The sequence below is a fragment of the Orbicella franksi genome, chromosome 10 (assembly GCF_964199315.1).
Source record: "Orbicella franksi chromosome 10, jaOrbFran1.1, whole genome shotgun sequence".
Lineage (NCBI taxonomy): Eukaryota > Metazoa > Cnidaria > Anthozoa > Scleractinia > Merulinidae > Orbicella > Orbicella franksi.
In genome coordinates this window covers 2,910,141-2,931,234 of record NC_138154.1, presented here as the reverse complement: position 1 = coordinate 2,931,234, position 21,094 = coordinate 2,910,141, and the positions used below count along the sequence as shown (strand labels likewise).

Sequence of the window (21,094 nt, the reverse complement as noted above, 5' to 3'; positions counted from 1 at the left end):
AAAATTTGTTTCTTCTGATTCAGAGTCAGACAACAGTCTATCAAAATATTCACCAAACTTTCTGCTGGAATATGGCCGTTTCTCACATCTTGAAAGATGTAAACAACTCTATGCAAATTTTTGAACCCTCACTTTGTGAATTGAAGTTGTTGACATGTGATCACTGTGTACTTTGCAGAACATCTTTATTCATTGCATGGCCATTTTGATTGAGTTTTCTCTGTGTTTGTTTCGTCCGTTCATGGCAGTTGTAAGGTATTTTTAACTTTCGTTGGTTCACGAATTACAGTAAAAGGTTACAAGCTCTTGAAAGAACCAGACTTTGCCGAATAACTTAAACAGTTCGTATAATGACAATTGTTGTTATGGTTTTACATGTCGTTTCTGTTTTCAAAAGCTGCAAACAGGTTTTGTTTTGGATCGTATATAATAATTATAGTATGAAAGCTTTATTGAACTTCATTCGAGTTGTATTTATCAATCATCAGGGCATCAAAAAAAATAATCCCCAAGAGCTGCTCTCATTTCACACTGTGTTAGGCTACCACATTCTACTTCAACATGTGTCATGCCATTCTAACGGAATCGTTACCTGTTTAGCGGATGCTAGTTTATTCTAACGGATCCTAACGACTTCCCCAACCATGCTAACAGATGCTCTCGGTTAAAGTCATGCTAACAACTATCGGATACATGTCTCTTGCTAACGGTTGCACTCTCCATTCTAATGGCCTGATGCTAACATCTAACCGCTGAGCTAATGCCTCTACTGTTTTTAAAAAAACTTTCTAAAAGATGACTAACATATGGCTTTTGCCCATCCAACGGATAAGCGTCAAGGTATGTTTTTCAGTGTGAAGCTTTGGAGCCGAATGGCTCATAACCCCTGGAGCTTATCTTGGTTTCTGTAGCATGAAGCAGCTAGGAGTATTTCTACTCCCCCTGGACAAGATGCTAGTCCATCCAGGTCAGTCCCCTACAATTTGTTAGGTTTCCCCAACAATTCGCCATTACCCATTTATACTCCTGGGTGGAGAGAGGCACTATGAGAGTTAAGTGTCTTGCCCAAGAACACAACACCATGTCCCCGGCCAGGGTTTGAGCCCAGACCACTTGCTCTGGGGACGAGCACACTAACCATGAGGCCACCGCGCCTCCCACGATGTTTTCCCATACACGGTCACAAATGTCAACCTGTGAGACTAAATCAGGTAAATTATCTAAGATCAACCAGTAATCAAGCCTACAAAATATTAAAGGGGAGCTTTTGCTCCAAGTGAAACTGAGAGTAGTAGGGTTTTTAATACATCAAATGTCATGGAGACCGAATTCACTTTGAATATTTTCAATTGAGTTAACCTGTTGACACCTGTGCCTGCCGTAACCGGCCGTGTGAAAACCACCCCCCAAATGCATGTGCCAGCCGTAACTGGCCATAAAAAAGCACATGAGGACAATTGCCTTTCCTACCCTCCCTGAAGACTTTTTGGTTCTATTGTTGTTAAGAGCAAATAAACCAATGAGAGTCGACTTTCTGAGCACATTTTTAGAGGAGTTTAGGGGTCCTAGAAAGAAGGTTTTCCGTCTTAAAATGATGCGCTCGAAAAGTGCAGGTAATCATGCCAAATCTAAAAACTTCCAGGGTCTTGTTTTTGTTGCTAAAGCTGGGAAATTACTTCTTTGGGACTTAAAATGGAAAGGAAAAAACAAATAAATGTTTAGGTGGCCTCATAATGGAAGATCAAGGTGTACAGAGTCATCAAACCTTTCTGGTGAAGAATTTTTCTTTCCTTCAGCCTCTGCAAAAACATGACAATTGGTGCACTTTCAAGTGAGTTTTGAATACAGATCATGGATTTAAAGCAGCTTTCTGGACTTTAGAACATTACTTTTGGAACGACTGATAAAGTCACAACTGATAATATAACTGCAAAACTCATCGGCAAAAACTAAAGCTTTCACTTTCGCATGAAGAATTAATTTGAACATGCTGTCATGCAGCAAAGCACGTCTGTGAAATTTTGAACATTTTCTTGAACATTTTCTTGCTTTCAGGTTTTTTTTGCCCTATCTTAAGTGAAAATTTATTGTTATCGAAGTTCCTGTCAAGTTTCTTTCATTTGGCTGCTTTTATTTGGGAATTTTAGGTTTTAAAAGTGAATAGTATTTTTGCACGCTGGATTTCTGCATATTTAATTCATGGTGACCTCCACGGTTTGTTTGTTCAGTTTATTTGCTTCGTTCAAATATGTTTTTTAGTCTTATTCAGCTACTACAGAACTCCTGAGAAAAGATCTCAGTGGGCACTAATTTAATTCAATTGGAATACGATTTATCTAAAAATAATTGGCTTTTTTGTCCTCTTTTTGACCTACAACTTTCATGTTTCTTTTGCAGCGCTGTAATATTCCGTTGTGCAGCAAAGAATTTATTTATTTCTTGGTTTCAGATTGATTTTAACATGCGTCTTTCGCTTTTATTTTTTGTCATTTTTGCAAATGTTAGCTGTTATAGAGAAAGAATACAAATTTTGTTGTATTTGGTTTCGTTTTGTCCTCCAAAGTCAGTAATAAACTCATTTTTGCATATTCAATTTTCTCGGCTTCTGTGGAACATTTCGTTGTGCAGTAAAGAAATAATGTAATTTCTTGTTTTCACATCAGTTTTACACATCAAATTGAGTTCTCTTTGTTGATATCTTTTAATATTTTGTGTGGCTGCAGTTCAGCCAGATTGTGTATCAGCAGACATTCTTCAAGTGCTAGGTAACCACTCACTAGTCATGCTTTCCGCCATTTTGTGTTTTTGCATCACGTGGTGCTTAGATGTAAACAAAATCGTTTTCCATCGGATCGTATCATGTGTTACTGAAGACCTAAACAGTGAGAAACAGTTTTTTGTATCTTTTGCGAATTGTTGTTAGTCTTTTTCTTGGCGATGTGTTAGTATATAAGTTTATTTCTTTTCATTTTTGTCATCCAGATTGTTATCTCGGGTAAATCATACATCCATGTAATTCAGTGTTAAGGAAGCAAATTGTATGCCGAGCAGTACTCACTACCTGTGAATAAACGTCGTTTTGGGTTTGAAACTCCTCTGGTGAAGTTACCTAGAAGCAGCCACAATAACAATCGTTAACACCGCCGAAATGTCCGGCAGGGATGATACGAGTTTCGGAGGAGATCCACACATACCACCAGCAAGTAACAATGAGAAAGTTCTCGATGGTCCACATGAAGAAGATGTAAGGAGGCGTCCCATGACGACGAAAGGTTGCCATTACGTAATGGATGCGAAGAAAGGTAATTTGAAGGCAAAGAGAAGTGAGCTGGTGAAGCGAATGAGAGCTACACTACTGCAAAGAGGTCAGTCAGTTGAACTTTCTAAATTTAAGAAAGGGTTAAGCGAGGCGCAAGTTATCTATGCCGAATTTAAAGATATTGTTGGTGGAATTAAGGAGTTTGTTATTCCTGGTGAAAGTTTGGACGAGATTGAAGGAGTCATACGAGAAACCGAACAAGAGTGGTCAAGCTTTGAAGCAGACATCAAAGCAGAAATTAAACATCTAGAAATTGTTGAGCATCAGAAAATCGAGTCTAGATCTGTTGCATGGAGCTCCAAGAGCTCAAGTTGTGTCTCTTCAAAAGATAAAGACAGCCTCGAATCTAAACGCAGTTCCACCAGCAGTGTCAAGACTGAAAAGTTTAAATTGCGGAAAGAAGAAGCTGCCTTAAAGGCCAAGTTGGCTTTTGCAGAGGAAGAGCGAAAGTTGAAGGTTGAACAAAAGAGGGTTGAGTTAATGAAATTAGAACAAGAGCAAAAGTTGGAAGAACTGAGATTGAAAAGTGAACTTGCTCAAAATCAAGCTAAGCTTAATGTTTGCCTAACGGAAGAAAGGGAAGAAATGATTGACCTTGAACAGAACCTGGACTTAGTTGCTCCAGTCGATAAAGATAAGGATATGGAAAATTTCCTCAAATCTATTCCAGTTGTTGGTGACATTGGACAGACTCCTGTTCATCAGGATCCAATTTACACTGTGTCTCAAGTAGATGGGGCTCAGACAACACCAAGTCCCCAAAGGTGTAGTGCACTATGCCCCCAAGCAGCAACCTTCACACCAGGCAGTAGTATCTTAGAGAAATGCATGGATAAACTAGTGGAAACGAGTAGCAAATTAGTGGCCGCCACTGTAGAACAGAACCAAGTGAACAGGCACTTAGCTATCTCAGGTCAGCTGCCTAAGATTTCAATTCCAGTCTTTAATGGAGATCCCCTTCAGTATCCTGCCTGGAACAGTTCCTTTAGTACCCTTATTGATTGTAAACCGATGGATGTAATGCCTTCTCAGTCGTTCAGTGTTGCGTTACGCATCCCGTCATCCCCTAGTTCTAATACGGGACTTAAAAAAAAAAGGGTTCCTCGTGCTAGGAGAACGTTTTCGCAACGTCCGTGTATTTTCAGTGTGTATTTGTAGCTTCGTTACCTGTTTACTCAAGCTTCACCCGAAGCCATTCCCGAGTACGTTCCATTACAGTCTTTGACAATCTTATCCGGACATTGTGGTAAGGAAATCCTGTCATGCCTTACTTTGAACTTTAACATGTTCAAGCTGTAATAATTCGTCCCAACACCGTGGAAAATAAACCGGAGTAGAACTGTTAGACGTGTGGATCGTACCAATGTTTCTCGTGCCCCGTTCTGCATAGAAAGGCGGCCGCTACAGTCAAAGACTAGTGAACACTCGAAAGAACCTCATAAGCATCATGCAATCGGAAGAACAGAAAGGAGATAAACACGAAGACACCGGCATTGGGTTGACCTTCGCTTCAAAACAAGATGTCACCGAACCGGACAAGGAAACAGAAATTCCCAGATCAACATCAGAAGAGCCTATCGCTTCGACAGGAACGAAGGTTAGTCCTTTTCCTATTGCTTCGTTCGAAGAACCTTCGTTTAATTCAAATGAAGTCGAAATTTTGCCCAGTGATACAGACAATCTCGAGCACGATGGTAGTGAAACTAGATCCAGGACCCTCATGTCCAAAGGAAGAGAATATCAGTGTGATTTAAAGAAAAAAGCTGCGTTAGCCTGTGAGCACGAGCTGCGAGCAAAGTTAAGAAGTTTTGAAGGTTTTGTGCGTGATTGTAAAAGCCCTGATGAAATCAGAAGGGAAATTGCACAAACAGCTAGAGATGTAGACGAAGTCCAACAAGCTTTTGATGATTGGATTGAATTGTCAGACGAGACTAGCGAATGTCAGCGTGCCTCGAATAAACAGTCATACATATATGATGCCTGGAAAATTGCACACACTACCGCCGTGCAAGAAATTAAAAGGCTTGAAGAGGATAGTAAATCTATTTACTCACGAAAGTCAAGCCGATCGCGAACCTCTACTAAATCAGGGTCCAGCAAAAGTTTATCCAGGGAGACACTTATTGCCTGCCAGGCCAAAAAGGCCGCTCTAAAAGAGAAACTCAAGTTCTCACCAGTCATCGCAGAACAAGAAAGTAAGTTAGAGCAGTTAAGGATCCAAAAGGAACTTGAAGAAATCGCAGCCCAAGAAGCTGTATACAAAAAAGCGATCGACGAAGAGAATCAACTAGATGACGAACAACAACCTCTGCTGCCCACTACTCTGCACGATCCTATTGATGCCTTTCTGAACTACCACGAGGAAGCCGGGTTGACCTCCACACCAGAGGCTCCCATCTTAACATCTTCTACCCCAGTAACGCCAGCAACAAACAATGTATCGGTCACATCTTCGTCACCTTCAATTCACGTGCTACACCCTCAACCAGAGCTTCCAACTTCACACAACGCACTGCCCCAAGCACCACTGGTACCGCCAGTTCAAGAACCCAGGAGAACCTTGTGTCCATTTTCATCTGTTTACACTACCACCAGCTTCAGCATTGGAGGTCAGCGCCCCCCGATTATTCCAGCAATCACCACTGCACAGTCAGAGTACCATCCTTCTACACCAAAGGGCTTCTGTGGAAACCGTCCAGCCTTCTTTCCGCCACCTGTAACCCCGTTTCTTCCAGTATCACAAAGCTACACAGCCCAACTTACGGATACCCTTGCAAAGATTACCCAGTTACAGCGACTACCACAGGCGACACCTGATGTTTTTGAAGGCAACGACTGGGACAAAACTAAATTCTTCTTGTGGGAAAATGCATTTGAAAGTCTAATTGATTCTGCACCAGTTACAGCTAGACAGAAGTTACATCTCTTGTACCAATACTTGGGTGGTAAAGCCAAAAAGGTTGTGGAACAATTACAATACCTAGTACAAGACCCCGAAAGTGCATACCAGGAAGCACGCAAAATCCTCAAGGAATGTTTTGGTAACCCTGCCATTATCAGCACAGACTTTGAAAAGAAACTAACAACTTGGCCTAAGGTCGGACCAAACGATGCAACTGGTCTGGAAGAGTTCAGTGATTTCTTGCAACAAGTAAAAATCGCAAGCAAGCATATTGAAAGTCTCAAAGTTCTCAGTTACCCTTCACAAATTCAAGTCTTAGTTGAAAAGCTACCTGGGTGGTTTAAAGCAAAGTGGTCAGATAAAGTGTTAAAGCTTCAGAGAAAGAAAGGAAAAGATGCCTTCCCATCCTTTGAAGAGTTTGCTGAAGAAGTACGCTACCATGCAGAAAGGACAAACATCCCTCAAATTCTGCAAAGTCCAGGAACAACTGGCTCCACAACCCCTGACCGAGGCAAGCCTGCAGGTTGCCAATTTCGTCGTAGCCGAAATTCAAATGTTGCTTTGACATTCGCATCACCTTCAGGCAACGACAGTGAACTAAACCTTGTTGACAAAGAATCGCAAGTGGCAGCAATCCAAGCTCAGCAACCAAACCTGAGAACCACTCCACCAAGCAACTTGCCAACCCCTCAGCAACCAGGCCATACCACTCCACCTGACTCTGATACATACTGCTTCTATCACAAGATGAAGTCCCATGCAATGAATGACTGTGAGCAGTTCCAAAGGCTCAGCTATGAAGAGCGCAAAGACTTCTTGATGAAGAACAGGATCTGTCTCAAGTGTGTCAGCTCTAACAGGCATATCTCCAAAGACTGCAACAGAGACAAGCTACAGTGCAAGATCTGCCAACAGAAACACGCCACTATACTTCATGATCCGACCCGACATGAAAAGAAACACATTAGCCAAGCTAATTCTGCCTGTTCTCAAGTTTGTGGACAAAACCAGCCAGCACGCTCTTGTGCGCAAATAGTTCTTCTTGAAGTCTTCCACCAAGACAATCCCTCAGTGAAGGTACCAACCTATGCAGTACTGGATGACCAGTCGACAGATGTTTTTGTTACAGATACCCTTCTCGAACAGCTAGGAGTTAAGGGCCAAGATGTAAACTTTGAAATAAACACGATTACAGGAGTAAACAGTGTCCGCACTCAGAAAGTGAATGGATTACACATCCAGGACATTGACAATCTACACAAGCCTATTAAAGTTCCATTTGCTTACTCTCAAGATACAATTCCAGCCAGTCAAGAAGACATTGCAACACCAGAAGTAGCCAGGTGTTGGAAGCATTTAGAAGAAGTGGCTCATCGCATACATCACCATCCTGGTACAGAGATTGGAATATTAATTGGTCGTAACATTCCATCTGCCTTCCAGCCGTTGAGTATCATCTATGGCAGAGAAGATGAGCCTTGGGCTGAAGAGTATAAGTTCGGTTGGACAATCATCGGTCCTGTGTGTCTACACAAGAGAGAAGATAGTGTGAACTGTGCAACAGTTAATTGCATTACGATACAGCGAGAAATCCCTCAGAACCACTTCGATGTGCCGACTAGCAACAGTTCCAAAGAAGTTTCTGTGATCTCCTTTGCCACAAGGCACTACATTAAAGATGTTACCTCGCCACAGCAAGTCGGAGAAATGATGCAATTGGACTACAGTGAACTTCACCACACCCGAAACATCCCTGGCACTGAAAAGAGTGAGTCCGTGGAAGACAGGCGTTTCTGTAATATTCTCACTACCAGCATCCACAAGAATCAAACGGGAAATTGGGAAATGCCTTTACCATTCAAAACAGATGATGTGACTTTGCCAAACAATCGTGAACAATGTCTGAAAAGGCTACTTGCCATCAAGAGGAAAATCCTTAAAAATGGCAAGACACTAAAACATTACACTGAGTTCATGCAGAAGATCTTTGACAAGAACCATGCCAGTCTCGTCCCACCAGAGGAACTGGAGACCAATGCTGGGAAAGTCTGGTACCTGCCACATTTTGATGTCTACCACCCCAAGAAACCAGATCAAATACGAATAGTCTTCGATTGCAGCGCTGTCTTCCAAGATCAGTCGCTCAACAGACATCTCTTGCAAGGACCAGACATGATGAATGGTCTCGTTGGTGTACTCTCAAGGTTTCGAAAAGAAGAAACAGCAGTAACATGCGACATCGAACAGATGTTTCACAGTTTTCATGTTAACCCAGAACACAGAAACTTTCTGAGATTTCTATGGTTTAAAGACAATGATCTGAATGGCCAAATTTGTGAATATCGGATGAATGCCCATCTCTTTGGAGCCATCTCTTCGCCAGGCGTCGCCAATTTTGGTCTAAGACCCACAGCTGAAGCCGGTCGAGAGCAATTTGGCCAGGCAGCTGCAGACTTTCTTCAACGAGACTTCTACGTTGATGATGGATTAAAGTCCTTTGTTACACCTGAAAGTGCTATCGATATCATCAGGAACACGAAAGCCATGTGTGCAGCCGCTAACTTACGCTTACACAAATTTGCTAGTAACAGTAAGACCGTACTGGAAGCCATGCCCGCTGAAGATCGTTCCAAAGACCTGAAGGATCTTGATCTTCGTCACGACATCTTACCTGTCCAGCGTTCACTGGGTACCTACTGGTGCATTGAATCTGATACGATTGGATTCCGCATAGAACTTAAGGATAAACCTCTCACCCGTAGGGGAATTCTTTCAACCGTGAGTTCGGTGTACGATCCGTTAGGGATAGTGGCACCAGTCATCTTAGTGGGAAAACAGTTACTTCAAGAACTGTGCCATGACGGCATCGATTGGGATGACCCCGTACCAAGCCATGTCCACTCACAGTGGGAAAAATGGAGGTCAGAACTACCTCTCCTAGAGAAAATTATGATTCCAAGATGCGTCAAAGCCCACGGGTTTGGCGAACCAATCGTTTTAGAGTTACACAGTTTCTCCGATGCCAGTGATGTAGGACTTGGCCAAGTAACTTACCTCCGACTTGTAAACAGCTCGAACCAGGTACACGTCAGTTTCCTAATGGGGAAGGCTCGAGTTGCACCACTGAAGCCAATGTCAACTCCACGGCGTGAACTTACTGCTGCAGTAATTTCGGTCAACGTGGTCTCCATCCTCAGCAGAGAGCTCAACTACAAAGATCCAGTAGAAGTATTTTACACGGACTCCTCCGTCGTTTTGGGTTACATACGTAACAAGCGAAGCGTTTCCATACGTATGTGGGAAACTGTGTACATCACATCCATGAAAGATCAAAACCAGAACAGTGGCACCATCTTTCCAGCGCTAGCAACCCAGCTGACATTGCCTCACGAGGCACAACCGCCAAACAACTTGCAGAACATGAACTGTGGTTCAAAGGCCCGAGTTTCTTGTGGGAAACAGATGTGATTTTGGTGAACTTCGATCCAGTCCTTGATCTGAGCCCTGAAGATGCGGAAGTAAAGAAAGTCAATACAGCTGTCCTTATCTCCAACCAAGTCAGGCCTGAAAACAAAGAAGAGAAAGCCTTTCCAGAAGTTTTAGAGTTGGAACGCTTCACTCATTCATCGTCCCTCAGTTGCCTGAAAAGAAGCATTGTTTGTATCCAGAGATTGATTGAAAGGAACCGTCCCAACAAACAGTACCATTAAAGGCCTGTTTCTGGTCCTCCAACCATGGAAGAAATGCGCGTAGCAGAAGAAGTAATTTTCAAGTCAGTACAGTTTTGGTACTTTGGCAAGGAGATTCAAGTACTCCAAAACCATAGCGGCAAAGATCCCATGTTCCGGAACCGCCAGAATGCTCACACCAGAAATGGAAAGTTGAAGCAAACCAGTTCACTCTTTCGGCTTGACCCATTTCTTGACGAAAAAGGAATGCTCAGAGTAGGGGGCCGACTCCAGAAAGCTACCTTAGCGTATGAAGTTAAACATCCCATTGTTGTGCCCAAGAAGAGTCACATAACTGAACTTCTGATCAGACAGTACCACAGTCAAGAACATCATCAAGGCTGCGGTATAACGCACAATGCACTTAGACAAGCCGGTTATTGGATTATAAACGGACATGCCTCTGTTTCACAGCAGCTCCGAAAGTGCATCATCTGTCGCAAGCTCCGCGCACCCGCCCAAGTCCAAAAGATGGCGAACCTTCCTGAAGAACGTGTTACTCCAGCTTCACCTTTCACATACTCCGGTATGGACATTTTCGGCCCTTGGTACATCAAAGAGGGCCGGAAAGAGCTAAAGCGCTGGGGACTAATCTTCACTTGCCTTAGTTCCCGGGCTATATGTCTGGAAACCTTAAACTCGATGGAAACTGATGCGTTCATTAATGCACTCAGACGATTCATCAACCGAAGAGGCAAAGTCCGTGAATTGAGATGTGATCAAGGATCAAACTTCATAGGAGCGAAAAATGAGCTCAACGTTGCACTGAGAGAAGTAAACGTCGATTCTGTTAAGAACTTCCTCCTAACCCAAGATTGCGACCTCATCGAGTTCAAGATGAACGTGCCATGCGCATCCCATATGGGCGGCATATGGGAGCGACTTATTCGTACTGTACGCTCAGTCCTGGCCGGTCTCCTAGATGACCACGCCCAACAGCTTGATGACGAGACCCTTCGAACTCTGTTTACTGAAGCAGAAAACATCGTGAACAGCCGCCTGCTCACTGTGGACAATTTATCAGATCCAGAGTCACCTGAGCCAATCACCCCAAATCATCTGCTTACTCTCAAGGCAAAAGTAGTATTGCCCCCTCCGGGCAATTTCTCGCGACCGGATCTCTACTCAAGACGGAGATGGAGAAGGGTTCAATACCTGTCAGATCAATTTTGGCGCCGCTGGAAACGAGAATACTGCTTGCTACAACAGAAACGCCAGAGATGGAATGATGTCAGTCCTAACAGCCAAGTTGGTGATATTGTCCTTATTCGCGATGATTCCTCCCCTAGAAACCAGTGGCCACTTGCCAAAGTGACGGAAGTCTATCCCAGTGAAGATGGGCTTGTACGCAAGGTCCTCCTCCTTGTCACCAAGTCTGGAACAAAGAAGTTCTTTGAAAGACCTATCCACAAGTTGGTCCTGATTTACCGTCCAAATGAAGATGAAAGGGACGACTGATTCAGTGTGCTGATGAAGAAACCTTTATTACCAGAGTACGACCCCGTCGGGGAGCCTGAACTGTTCCTTCATATAGGAATGATTGAAATTGATAGAACTTATTCTGTTTGATATTTGTTATTGTAACTTCATACATTCTTACAATGTATGAGGGGAGCCATGTAACGCCTTCTCAGTCGTTCAGTGTTGCGTTACGCATCCCGTCATCCCCTAGTTCTAATACGGGACTTAAAAAAAAAGGGTTCCTCGTGCTAGGAGAATGTTTTCGCAACGTCCGTGTATTTTCAGTGTGTATTTGTAGCTTCGTTACCTGTTTACTCAAGCTTCACCCGAAGCCATTCCTGAGTACATTCCATTACAGTCTTTGACAATCTTATCCGGACATTGTGGTAAGGAAATCCTGTCATGCCTTACTTTGAACTTTAACATGTTCAAGCTGTAATAATTCGTCCCAACACCGTGGAAAATAAACCGGAGTAGAACTGTTAGACGTGTGGATCGTACCAATGTTTCTCGCGCCCCGTTCTGCATAGAAAGGCGGCCGCTACAATGGATGCTCAAGCAAAATTGAACTTCCTAAATCAATACCTCTCAGGAAAACCCAAACAAGTTGTTGACCAGTACCTGTTGATTGGAACTGATGAGGCTTATCAGTCTGCTAGGAAATTGCTGAAAGAAAGATATGGTAATTGCAATGTTGTTGGCTCAGCTTTCCTAAACAAGTTACAAAATTGGCCGAAAGTTGGTATCAAGGATGCAGAGACTCTAAGGGATCTTTCTGACTTCCTTGAAAAAATAAAAGCTGCCAGAGAAACTACTCCTAGTCTTGAAGTGTTAGACTTTGCCAGAGAAAATGTTAAGATTCTGTCAAAGCTGCCTGTCCAACTCCAAAGTAAATGGCGAGGAATTGTGAAGAAGTGTAGAGCAGAGAAGGGAGATGGAGCCTATCCACCTTTCACTGAGTTTGCGGCATTTGTGAAAGATTGTGCTGAGAAAGCAAACATACCTGAGCTTGAAGACCTGACTAAAACAAGGGACACTGTGAAACCCACTGACAACACAAAAAGGTCTACCAAGGGCAGAGAAGTAAATTCCTTCGCAACTCAAGGAACTGATCAAAACAAGATCTTAAACGTCCAGAATCAGGGCAAGAAAGAACAAGCCCGTCTGTTTTGCAAGGAACATCATCATTTAGACAAATATAAGAAGTTTGCTGAGATGCCCCTCAGAGAAAGGAAGGACTTTTTCTTTGGGAAGTTTCTGTGTTTTGGTTGTGCTTCTAGCAGACAACACCAAGCAGCATCCTGTAAGAACAAACTTGTGTTATGTTTGTTCTGCAATACATCCAACGTGTCTTCACCAAACGAAAGGTAATGCTGAGGTTATTTCAAACTGTACAAATGTTTGTACCATCCCAGAGCAAGAGAAACGTTCAGATCATGCCATGATTGTGCCAGTGTGGGTTCGTCACATAAGTAAACCCAGTCAAGAAGTTTTGCAGTATGCAGTACTGGATGACCAGTCTAATGTGAGTTTTGTGTTGCAGAGTTTATGTGAGCAGCTGGACTTACAAGGATCACCTACGGACTTGTTGCTGACAACAGTCCAGGAGCGAAATGTACACACACCAAGTAGCCGAATATGTGGACTTGAAGTGTTGGACTTTAACCGGGAGCATGCTGTGAAGTTGCCTATGTTATTCACACGAGATTCCATCCCAGCAAGTAGGTCGCAGATTCCGAAGGCCAGTGTTGCCCAGGAGTGGGAACATCTACACCCTATTGCCGATAAGCTAATGCAGTATGAACCTGATGTTGAGATCTCTCTGCTTATTGGAAACAATTGCCCAAGTATTGTGAGGCCCCGAGAACTTGTCGTTGGAAAAGATGATGATCCATATGGTCAAAGATCCCTCATGGGATGGGGAATAGTCGGCAAGGTTTGCAAGTCTACAAATGAAAGTGACAAGAGTGAAGCAGTGTGCAATAAAATAGTTATCAGTGAAGCCCATGAACACTTTGCCTTTTCAACCAAGGTAAAGGAAATTATCAACCCACAAAGGATTATCAAGGTTCTGGAGTCGGACTTTGTAGAAGGTTCTACGAGGAGCAAATCTTATTCAGTGGAAGACAAAAGGTTTCTCTCAATTCTGGAAAACAGTATTGTAAAGAGAGCAGATGGTCACTATGAAATGCCTCTACCCTTGAAGATGGAAAGACTGTCTTTATCATACAATCATCAGCTTGCTGTTAAGAGATGGCACCAGTTGTTTGCGAGGTTCAAGAAAAATCCCAAGTTTCTTGAAGATTACCGAGTGTTCATGAAGGATGTGATTGACCTGTGTGCAGAGAAAGTACCACCAGACCATCTGAAAGTTCAAGATGGAAGGATTAACTACGTGCCCCGCACTAGAGTCTATCATCCAAGAAAGAAGGACCAAATCAGAGTGGTCTTTGATTGTTCTGCACAGTTTGATGGTTTGCCTTAATGACCACTTATTACAAGGTCCTGACCAATTGAACACTTTGCTAGGAATCGTGTAGATTTAGACAAGAAAGACTGGCATTTATGACTGACATCAAGAGTGTTTCATCAGTTCATGGTGTCAGAAGAACATTGGGATCTATTAAGGTTCCTGTGGTGGGAAGATGGAGATCCAAAGAAGGAAGTTGTTGAATACAAAATGAAGGTACATCAGCTCCCCTGGCTGCGCCAACTTTGGGCTGAAGAAAGCCGCAGATGATGGTGAAGCTGAGTATGGCAAAGAGGCCGCGGAGTTTATACGAAGAGACTTCTATGTGGATGATGGTCTCAAGTCAGTTCGCACGGTTGAGGAAGCAGTTGCCTTAATAAAAGCAAGTCAAGGCACCTGCGCCAGGGCAGGACTTAAACTGCACAAGATCATATCAAACAAGAGAAGTTTTTTGAAGCATTCCCAATTGAAGAACGTGCTCAGAGTGTTAGAGTCAGATCTAAAGGTCGACCCACTCCCCTTGGAGTGTGCCTTAGGAGCGATACGGTGTGTGGAAAATGACAGTTTCCAATTTCGTATTGAAATGCACGATCGTCCCTTTACACGTCGGGGCATACTTTCAACGGTTAACACCATTTATGATCCCAGTGGTTATGTAGCACCTGTGACATTAAAGGGAAAACAAATTCTTCAGCAAATGTGTCAAGACAAGCTTGATTGGGATAGCCCAGTTCCAGAAAATCTGCGTTCCGAGTGGGAGAAGTGGCGTCATGATGTCGTGAGCTTAGAACAGTTGGAAATTCAAAGATGCTTTAAGCCAGAGAACTTTGGAGAGATTCAGGTGTGAGAGTTGCATCATTTTTCTGATGTGAGCCTTGAGGGTTATGGACAGTGTTCATTGCTATGCCTCGTTAATGAAAAAGATCAAGCTTAGTGTTCATTTGTCATTGGCAAAGCTAGAGTTGCCCCGCTGAAGCAGCTTACAGTTCCAAGGCTAGAGTTGGCCGCAGCCACCGTTTCAGCCAAGATGAACGAATTCCTCCATCAAGAACTTCCCTACAGAGATGTCAGAGTACTTTTGGACGGATAGTAAAATCGCCCTTGGCTATGTCAACAATGAAGCTAGGAGGTTTCACCTGTATGTTGCTAATCGTGTATAGCAGATCAGAGACCTCACAAACCCTAGTTCATGGATGTATGTTGACACAGAAAGCAATCCTGCGGATCATGCATCTCATGGTCTTACCGCTTCACAGTTGCTGCAGGGTTCCACGTGGTTATTCAGGCCAGAGTTTCTTTGGAAAGAAGGTGTCTTCAAACCCCTAAAGGAGGAAGAGGTTCAAGTGAAAGAAGATGATCCTGAAGTGAAGAAAGGAAACGTCTTCATGTCTCGTGTGGATAGTGCAGCTACTCACTACCCTGATCCATTCAAGTTGGACCGTTTAGCCCACATATCAAGCTGGTGGCATCTTCTGAAGGTAGTTGCCTTGTGTCTGCAACTCAAGTCCAAACTGAAAAGCAGAAAGGTTAAGTTGAGCGAACAAGAGAATGCAAAGTGCGTTAGACCGTTGCCAAAGGCATCAGTTACGTTTACAGAGTTTCAGTTTGCCGAAAAGGAAGTCCTCAAGATTGTTCAATGAGAACATTTCTATGAAGAAATCCAAGTTCTAGTGAAGCTTAAAGTGGTTGGAGAAGCATCAACTAGAGAATTATCAAAACAGAGAAATCAAACTATCAAGATGTCCAGTTGTTTGTACCATCTGGATCACTTCTTGGATAAAGATGGCCTCATGCGTGTCGGTGGTCGCATCAAACGAGCCAATCTTCCGGTTGTAACAAAGCATCCAGTAATGCTTCCACGGAAGAGTCCAATTATGGATTTGTTAATCAAATTCTGCCATGCTAAGGTGAACCGCATGGGAAGAGGAATCACTCAAAACGAGTTACGACAGAGAGGTTACTGGATAGTCGGTGGTTCTTCAGCCATGTCAAACTGCATATCACAGGGTGTAATTTGCAGAAAATTGCATCATCCCCTGGAGACTCAGAAGATGTCAGACCTACCTATAGATCAAGTTGAACCATCGCCACCATTCTCATACTGTGCTGTTGACTTCTTCAGGCCCTTTCTAATCAAAGAGAGAAGAAGCGAAGTAAAACGTTACGGGGTCATATTTACCTGTATGGCAAGCAGAAGTGTACACTTGGAGACAGCCAACTCCCTAAACACCTCTTCCTTTATGAATGTGTTAAGCCATTTTCTCAGCCGACGTGGCCCGGTGAGACAACTACGGTGCGACCAAGGGACAAACTTCGTTGGAGCATGAAATGAGTTAAAGGCAGCCTTAGAAGAAATGGATCAAGTGCAGTTGCAGGAGTACCTTGTGGAGAATGGCTGCAAATGGATACCATTTCAGATGAACGTACCTCATTCAAGTCACATGGGTGGGGTATGGGAACGTCTTATAGGAACAGTTCATTGCGCATTGGAAACTCTACTTGTCATAGTGGTACCCAATTGGACAATGAGGCGTTCAGAACCCCATGACGGAAGTTGAGAGTATAGTTAATTCCAGACCACTCTCTGTCAATGACCTGAATGATCCAGAGGCACTGGAACCTCTAACTCCAAACCATTTGCTCACTCTGAAACAGAAACTTGTGCTTCCGCCTCCTGGTAAGTTCCAGCGAGCAGATCTATACTGCCGTAAATGGTGGCGTAGAGTACAGTACATGGCCAACCAGTTTTGGTTTAGGTGGCATCGAGAGTTTCTCCAGAACCTGCAGTCACGTTGCAAGTGGATGCAACCAAGGCGGAACATAGCTGTAGGAGATATAGTGATATCCAAAGAAGACAATGGACCACGTAACCAGTGGCTGCTTGTCAAGGTCATCGATGTCTACCCAAGTCAAGATGGTTGTGTCAGGAAAGTCAAAATCTTGAAGGCTGACGGAGAGCTTGATAACCAAGGAAGACATCAAAAGCCTCCAACAACGTTGGAAAGACCAATTCACAAGTTGGTTTTACTGTTACCTTGTGATGAGTCAAGATGATTCCCTCTGAGAACAGTGCAGTGACCGGGGAATTCCCCATCACGGAGCCAGATGTTAAACGAAACTGTGCAAGAGAACAATATAAGTGAATGTTATCCTTGTTTAGTTTACAAGTGACTGTTGAAGAACTTTGTTAAGGTTTAAGTAATTGTCAAAAAACAATTAGGGGAGCCATGTGGCTGCAGTTCAGCCAGATTGTGTATCAGCGGACATTCTTCAAGTGCTAGGTAACAGCTCACTAGTCGTGCTTTCCGCCATTTTGTGTTTTCACATCGCATGGTGCTTAGATGTAAACAAAATCGTTTTCCATCGGATTGTGTCATGTGTTACCAAAGACCTAAACGGTGAGAAACAGTTTTTTGTATCTTTTGCAAATTGTTGTTAGTCCTTTTCTTGGCTATGTATTAGTATATAAGTTTATTTCTTTTCATTTATGTCATCCAGATTGTTATCTTGGGTAAATCATTCATCTGTGTAATTCAGTGTTAAGGAAGCAAATTGAACGCCAAGCATTACTCGCTACCTGTGAATAAACATCGTTTTGGGTTTGAAACTCTTCTGGTGAAGTTACCTAGAAGCAGCCACATTTTGTCTCTTCATTTATTCAACTTTGAATAAACGATGTCTTGAAACCTGATCTCGTGTCTGTGGTTATTGTGCATATGATTTATTTTTGAACTTTCACTTGCTCTGAAATATTCCAAAAAACGCCGGGAAATTAGGGGTGGGTCGCAGGCAATTTCATGCAGGCATCTATGGGTTAACTAGATGTCAATGTGGAATTTTATCCTTTATTGGGTCTAGCGGACATTTAAAATCCCCACCTAGATGACGTTATTGTCACTTTTGAGCTCCACCTCACATAAACTTGACAGATACTGAAAAAATTTAACTGCATCAGCATCTTTGTTTGGGCTGTAAACATTAACCAGAAAATAGTTTGTGTCATAAATTAATGCTTTTAACAGTAACATTCTTTCATTTAAATCTCGAAGCTCATGTTGAATAACGATATCTAATCCATCTATAATTAGCACAGCAACACCTCTGGCATTAGCACTTCCATTTGAGAAAATAATTTGTAAACCCCATTCTTTCTTTCATCTACTTTTGGTAGTTGTTAATGAGTGTGTCTCCTGGAGGAAGATTGAGTTAACTTTTTGTTTGCGGCACCAAGTATAAATTGCTCTACATTTTTGGAAGTTGCTAGGGCCTCTCACATTGAATGAAAGCAATTTCAGGCTGGACAGCTTAAATGTGAGATTTGTCATCTTTTGGGCACATGTTTTGGTGTTATCAAAAGTTGAAAAACGAAATTTACATATACGAACTTCTTAAACAGAATCTGGAAACTACAGGAAAAGTGAAATTTTGTAAACACAAAACAAAAACAAAACATACACCTACACGGAAGTGTACTTACCACAACCTCTGTACCCAGGTTGCCTGCACACTTTCGCCACGATCGCCCTCTCTTCTCCCTTTATAACATTATTTAAATACAGATTAAGCTAAGCTAACTTTGAAAGTAAACAAAAAGTACTAGATTCTCAAAACAATATAATACCACTGCCTGAAATTGTTCTTTTGATTGGATGAAGGACTCCAACTTCTCTGTACCATCTTCTTTGTAAACAAGACACACTAGATTTACAAGACAATATAATGGCAATGTCTGGAATTATTCTTTTGGTAGCATAAAGGACTTCAACTTCTCTGTACTGTCTTCTATGTACAAAATCTGAACTGGGACACTTCATGGTATGAACACAAACTGGACATGTCTTCTGGCGTTAACTGCAGGAAGGTAGTCTCTCCTCAGCTTTGCTCGCTCCTTACCTATGGTCTTTGACACATCTCAAATGAACAGCTGTGAATTCTTGTATTTCTTATCTTTAAGCTTGCTTAATGCCGGCTTAAGAATAAACACTTTATCAGTATGTCTTATAAGAGGGTCAATGGCATTCTGTTTATGTTTGTTATTTGTACTCTCACGACTTCAACTTGTCTTTCAAAAGTCATTAGACCTTGAAATATGGTAACCCTGATATATTCTTCCATTGAGGTGTGAGCTCTCTCACTGCCTTCTTCCATGCCCAAATAACAATGTTGTTACATTTTGTCCAATTCTCCAGGTCTTCAATCAACCCTTTTAAAAAGGCAGTCTCCATACGGTCCACTTTCTCCTCAATTTTTAGCTGTGAATCTTGTAGACTTTGTTTTACACTGATGACATCTTCAACAATTGTGCCTTGAATTTCTTCCAGCTTATTCAACTTCAGCAACATGTTGTTCTTTGCCTTGAGAAGGGTGTCCATCTTGGTTAACAGGTCATCAAGTTTCTGAGAGTCTGAACTGGCTGACATTGCTCTGGTTGTAACATTCATAAAACCAAATTGTTTGCTAGCAAAGCTTCATGTACACTGTTCAAGAGCAAAAAAAGGAGGAAAGAAGACAGAGCTTGGAAAAAGCTGCTTAACCTTGTGGAGACGTGCACTCCCCAGAAAAATGATATCGTACTTTCATTCATTAAACCAGGTGCCACCTCGCCAATTCAATGAGCTCTTTGGAATGCGATATTCTCTACGTTTTCCAAATCCTGCTCTTCTTTGAGAAAGGTGTGCATCACACCAAATGTATTCTCAACACCAGTAGTAGATTTGGGGATTCCAAAGAAACACAAGTTTTTTCTTCTATTATGTACCTCTTGATACAGCAATTTATCCTCAAGTTCTTTAATTTTATTTTCATTCTCCTTGTCTCTTTTCTTTAGCCCCTTGATTTCTGAGTTTTCAAACTCCGTTCCCTTTCAAATTCTTTTGTCTTCTCTTCAATCATTCTTGATTTCTCACTAATCGTGTTCAATTCAGGTTGAAGGCTGTTAACCAACCTCTCAAAACAAGAAAAACACTCAAATATACCTTCGGGTCTGTAGTCTGTTCTCCACGCTTGCAAGTGTTTGGCAGATCATTTCGAGTTGTGAGGCAATCCTTTCTGTCATATTAAGTGCTTCCAGCACTCAGTCGTCTTTGCCTTTGTCACTTGCTGTGTTTATATTTGGGCCCAAATGTAGGCTCTGACAGATCTTTTTCCCCTCTGGAGGGGAAATATCACTATCAAAACTCAATCTCATTTTCCATTTATAGCATTGGGCCATAGACTAAGCATGTGGACATGAAATTTTGTAATTTCGACCAAAACAGTACAGGAGTGAAACACGTACATCGTCACTTGCACATGTTTGCCCCACGTTCTTCTTCTTGCCACTATTCCAAACTAGCTTGAAGTGATTCTTTTTTCATTTATTTAGTTTATTTGCTTTGTTCAAATATTTTTTGGAGTCTTATTCAGCTACTACAGAACCGCTGAGAAAAGAACTAAATGGCCACTGATTTAACACAGTTGAAATATGACTGATCTCAAAATAATTTGCTTGTTTTTGTCGTCTTTTTGATTTACGACTTTCATCTTTCTTTCGCAGCGCCGTAATATGTTTGTCGCGTGGCGAAGAAATTACTTCATTTCTTGTTTTCAGATTGATTTTTACATGAGTTCTTCCCTTTATTTTTCGTTTTGTTTGGCTCAAATATTAGCCGTTATAGTACAAAAAATTCAATTCTGTTGTATTTGGTTTCGTTTTTCTCCTCCAGAGTCAATAATTAACTCATTTTCGCAAGGTCAATTTTCTCAGCTTTTGTGGGACATTTTGTCACGCGGTAAAGAAATAATATAATTTCTTGTTTTCTCATCTTTTTGCTGATATTTAATATTTTGACCCTTCATTTATTCAACTCTAAACGATGTCTTGAAACCTGATCTTGAGTCTGTGGTTACTGCGCATATAGTTTATTTTTGTGCTTTCACTCGCTCAGAAATATTCCAAAAAACGCCAGGGAATTGGGGGTGGATCGCGGGCAATTTCATTCAGGCGTCAATGGATTAACTGTAGGTTAAATGCTGTTTCACTTTTGCCAATGTATTGAAGTTTGCAAATGTTGCACTCGATTATGTAAATGATCCATGACGAATGGCAGTCCACTGCATGAAATATGGTAAAATTCTTCTTCTTGTTGGGACTAGTGAAAGTTGTGGCCTGGTTGATCTTATTGCACCAACTACACTTCGTTCTTTCACATGCTCTACACCCCTTTGGTATCAGA

At 42.2% G+C, this 21,094-nt stretch overlaps 4 protein-coding genes across 4 annotated transcripts; all 4 read left to right on the top strand.

The window, feature by feature from the left end:
* Positions 1–2,564: 2,564 nt before the first annotated feature.
* LOC145501164 (uncharacterized) lies at positions 2,565–12,855 on the top strand. The gene is made up of 2 exons (XM_081480706.1): positions 2,565–4,336; positions 11,945–12,855. The coding sequence occupies exons 1-2, from the start codon at positions 3,149–3,151 to the stop codon at positions 12,779–12,781; spliced, it is 2,025 nt and encodes a 674-aa protein (XP_081336832.1). The 5' UTR covers positions 2,565–3,148; the 3' UTR covers positions 12,782–12,855.
* On the top strand, positions 8,163–9,689 carry LOC145500032 (uncharacterized). Its single transcript, XM_081479540.1, has one exon. It carries the CDS (start codon positions 8,196–8,198, stop codon positions 9,687–9,689), a length of 1,494 nt encoding a protein of 497 aa, XP_081335666.1. The 5' UTR covers positions 8,163–8,195.
* Positions 12,856–15,619: 2,764 nt separating the features above from the next.
* On the top strand, positions 15,620–16,207 carry LOC145501415 (uncharacterized). The gene has a single exon (XM_081480898.1). The coding sequence runs from the start codon at positions 15,620–15,622 to the stop codon at positions 16,205–16,207; it is 588 nt and encodes a 195-aa protein (XP_081337024.1).
* Positions 16,208–16,424: 217 nt separating this feature from the next.
* LOC145501414 (uncharacterized) lies at positions 16,425–16,934 on the top strand. The gene has a single exon (XM_081480897.1). It carries the CDS (start codon positions 16,425–16,427, stop codon positions 16,932–16,934), a length of 510 nt encoding a protein of 169 aa, XP_081337023.1.
* The last annotated feature ends 4,160 nt before the right edge of the window (positions 16,935–21,094 follow it).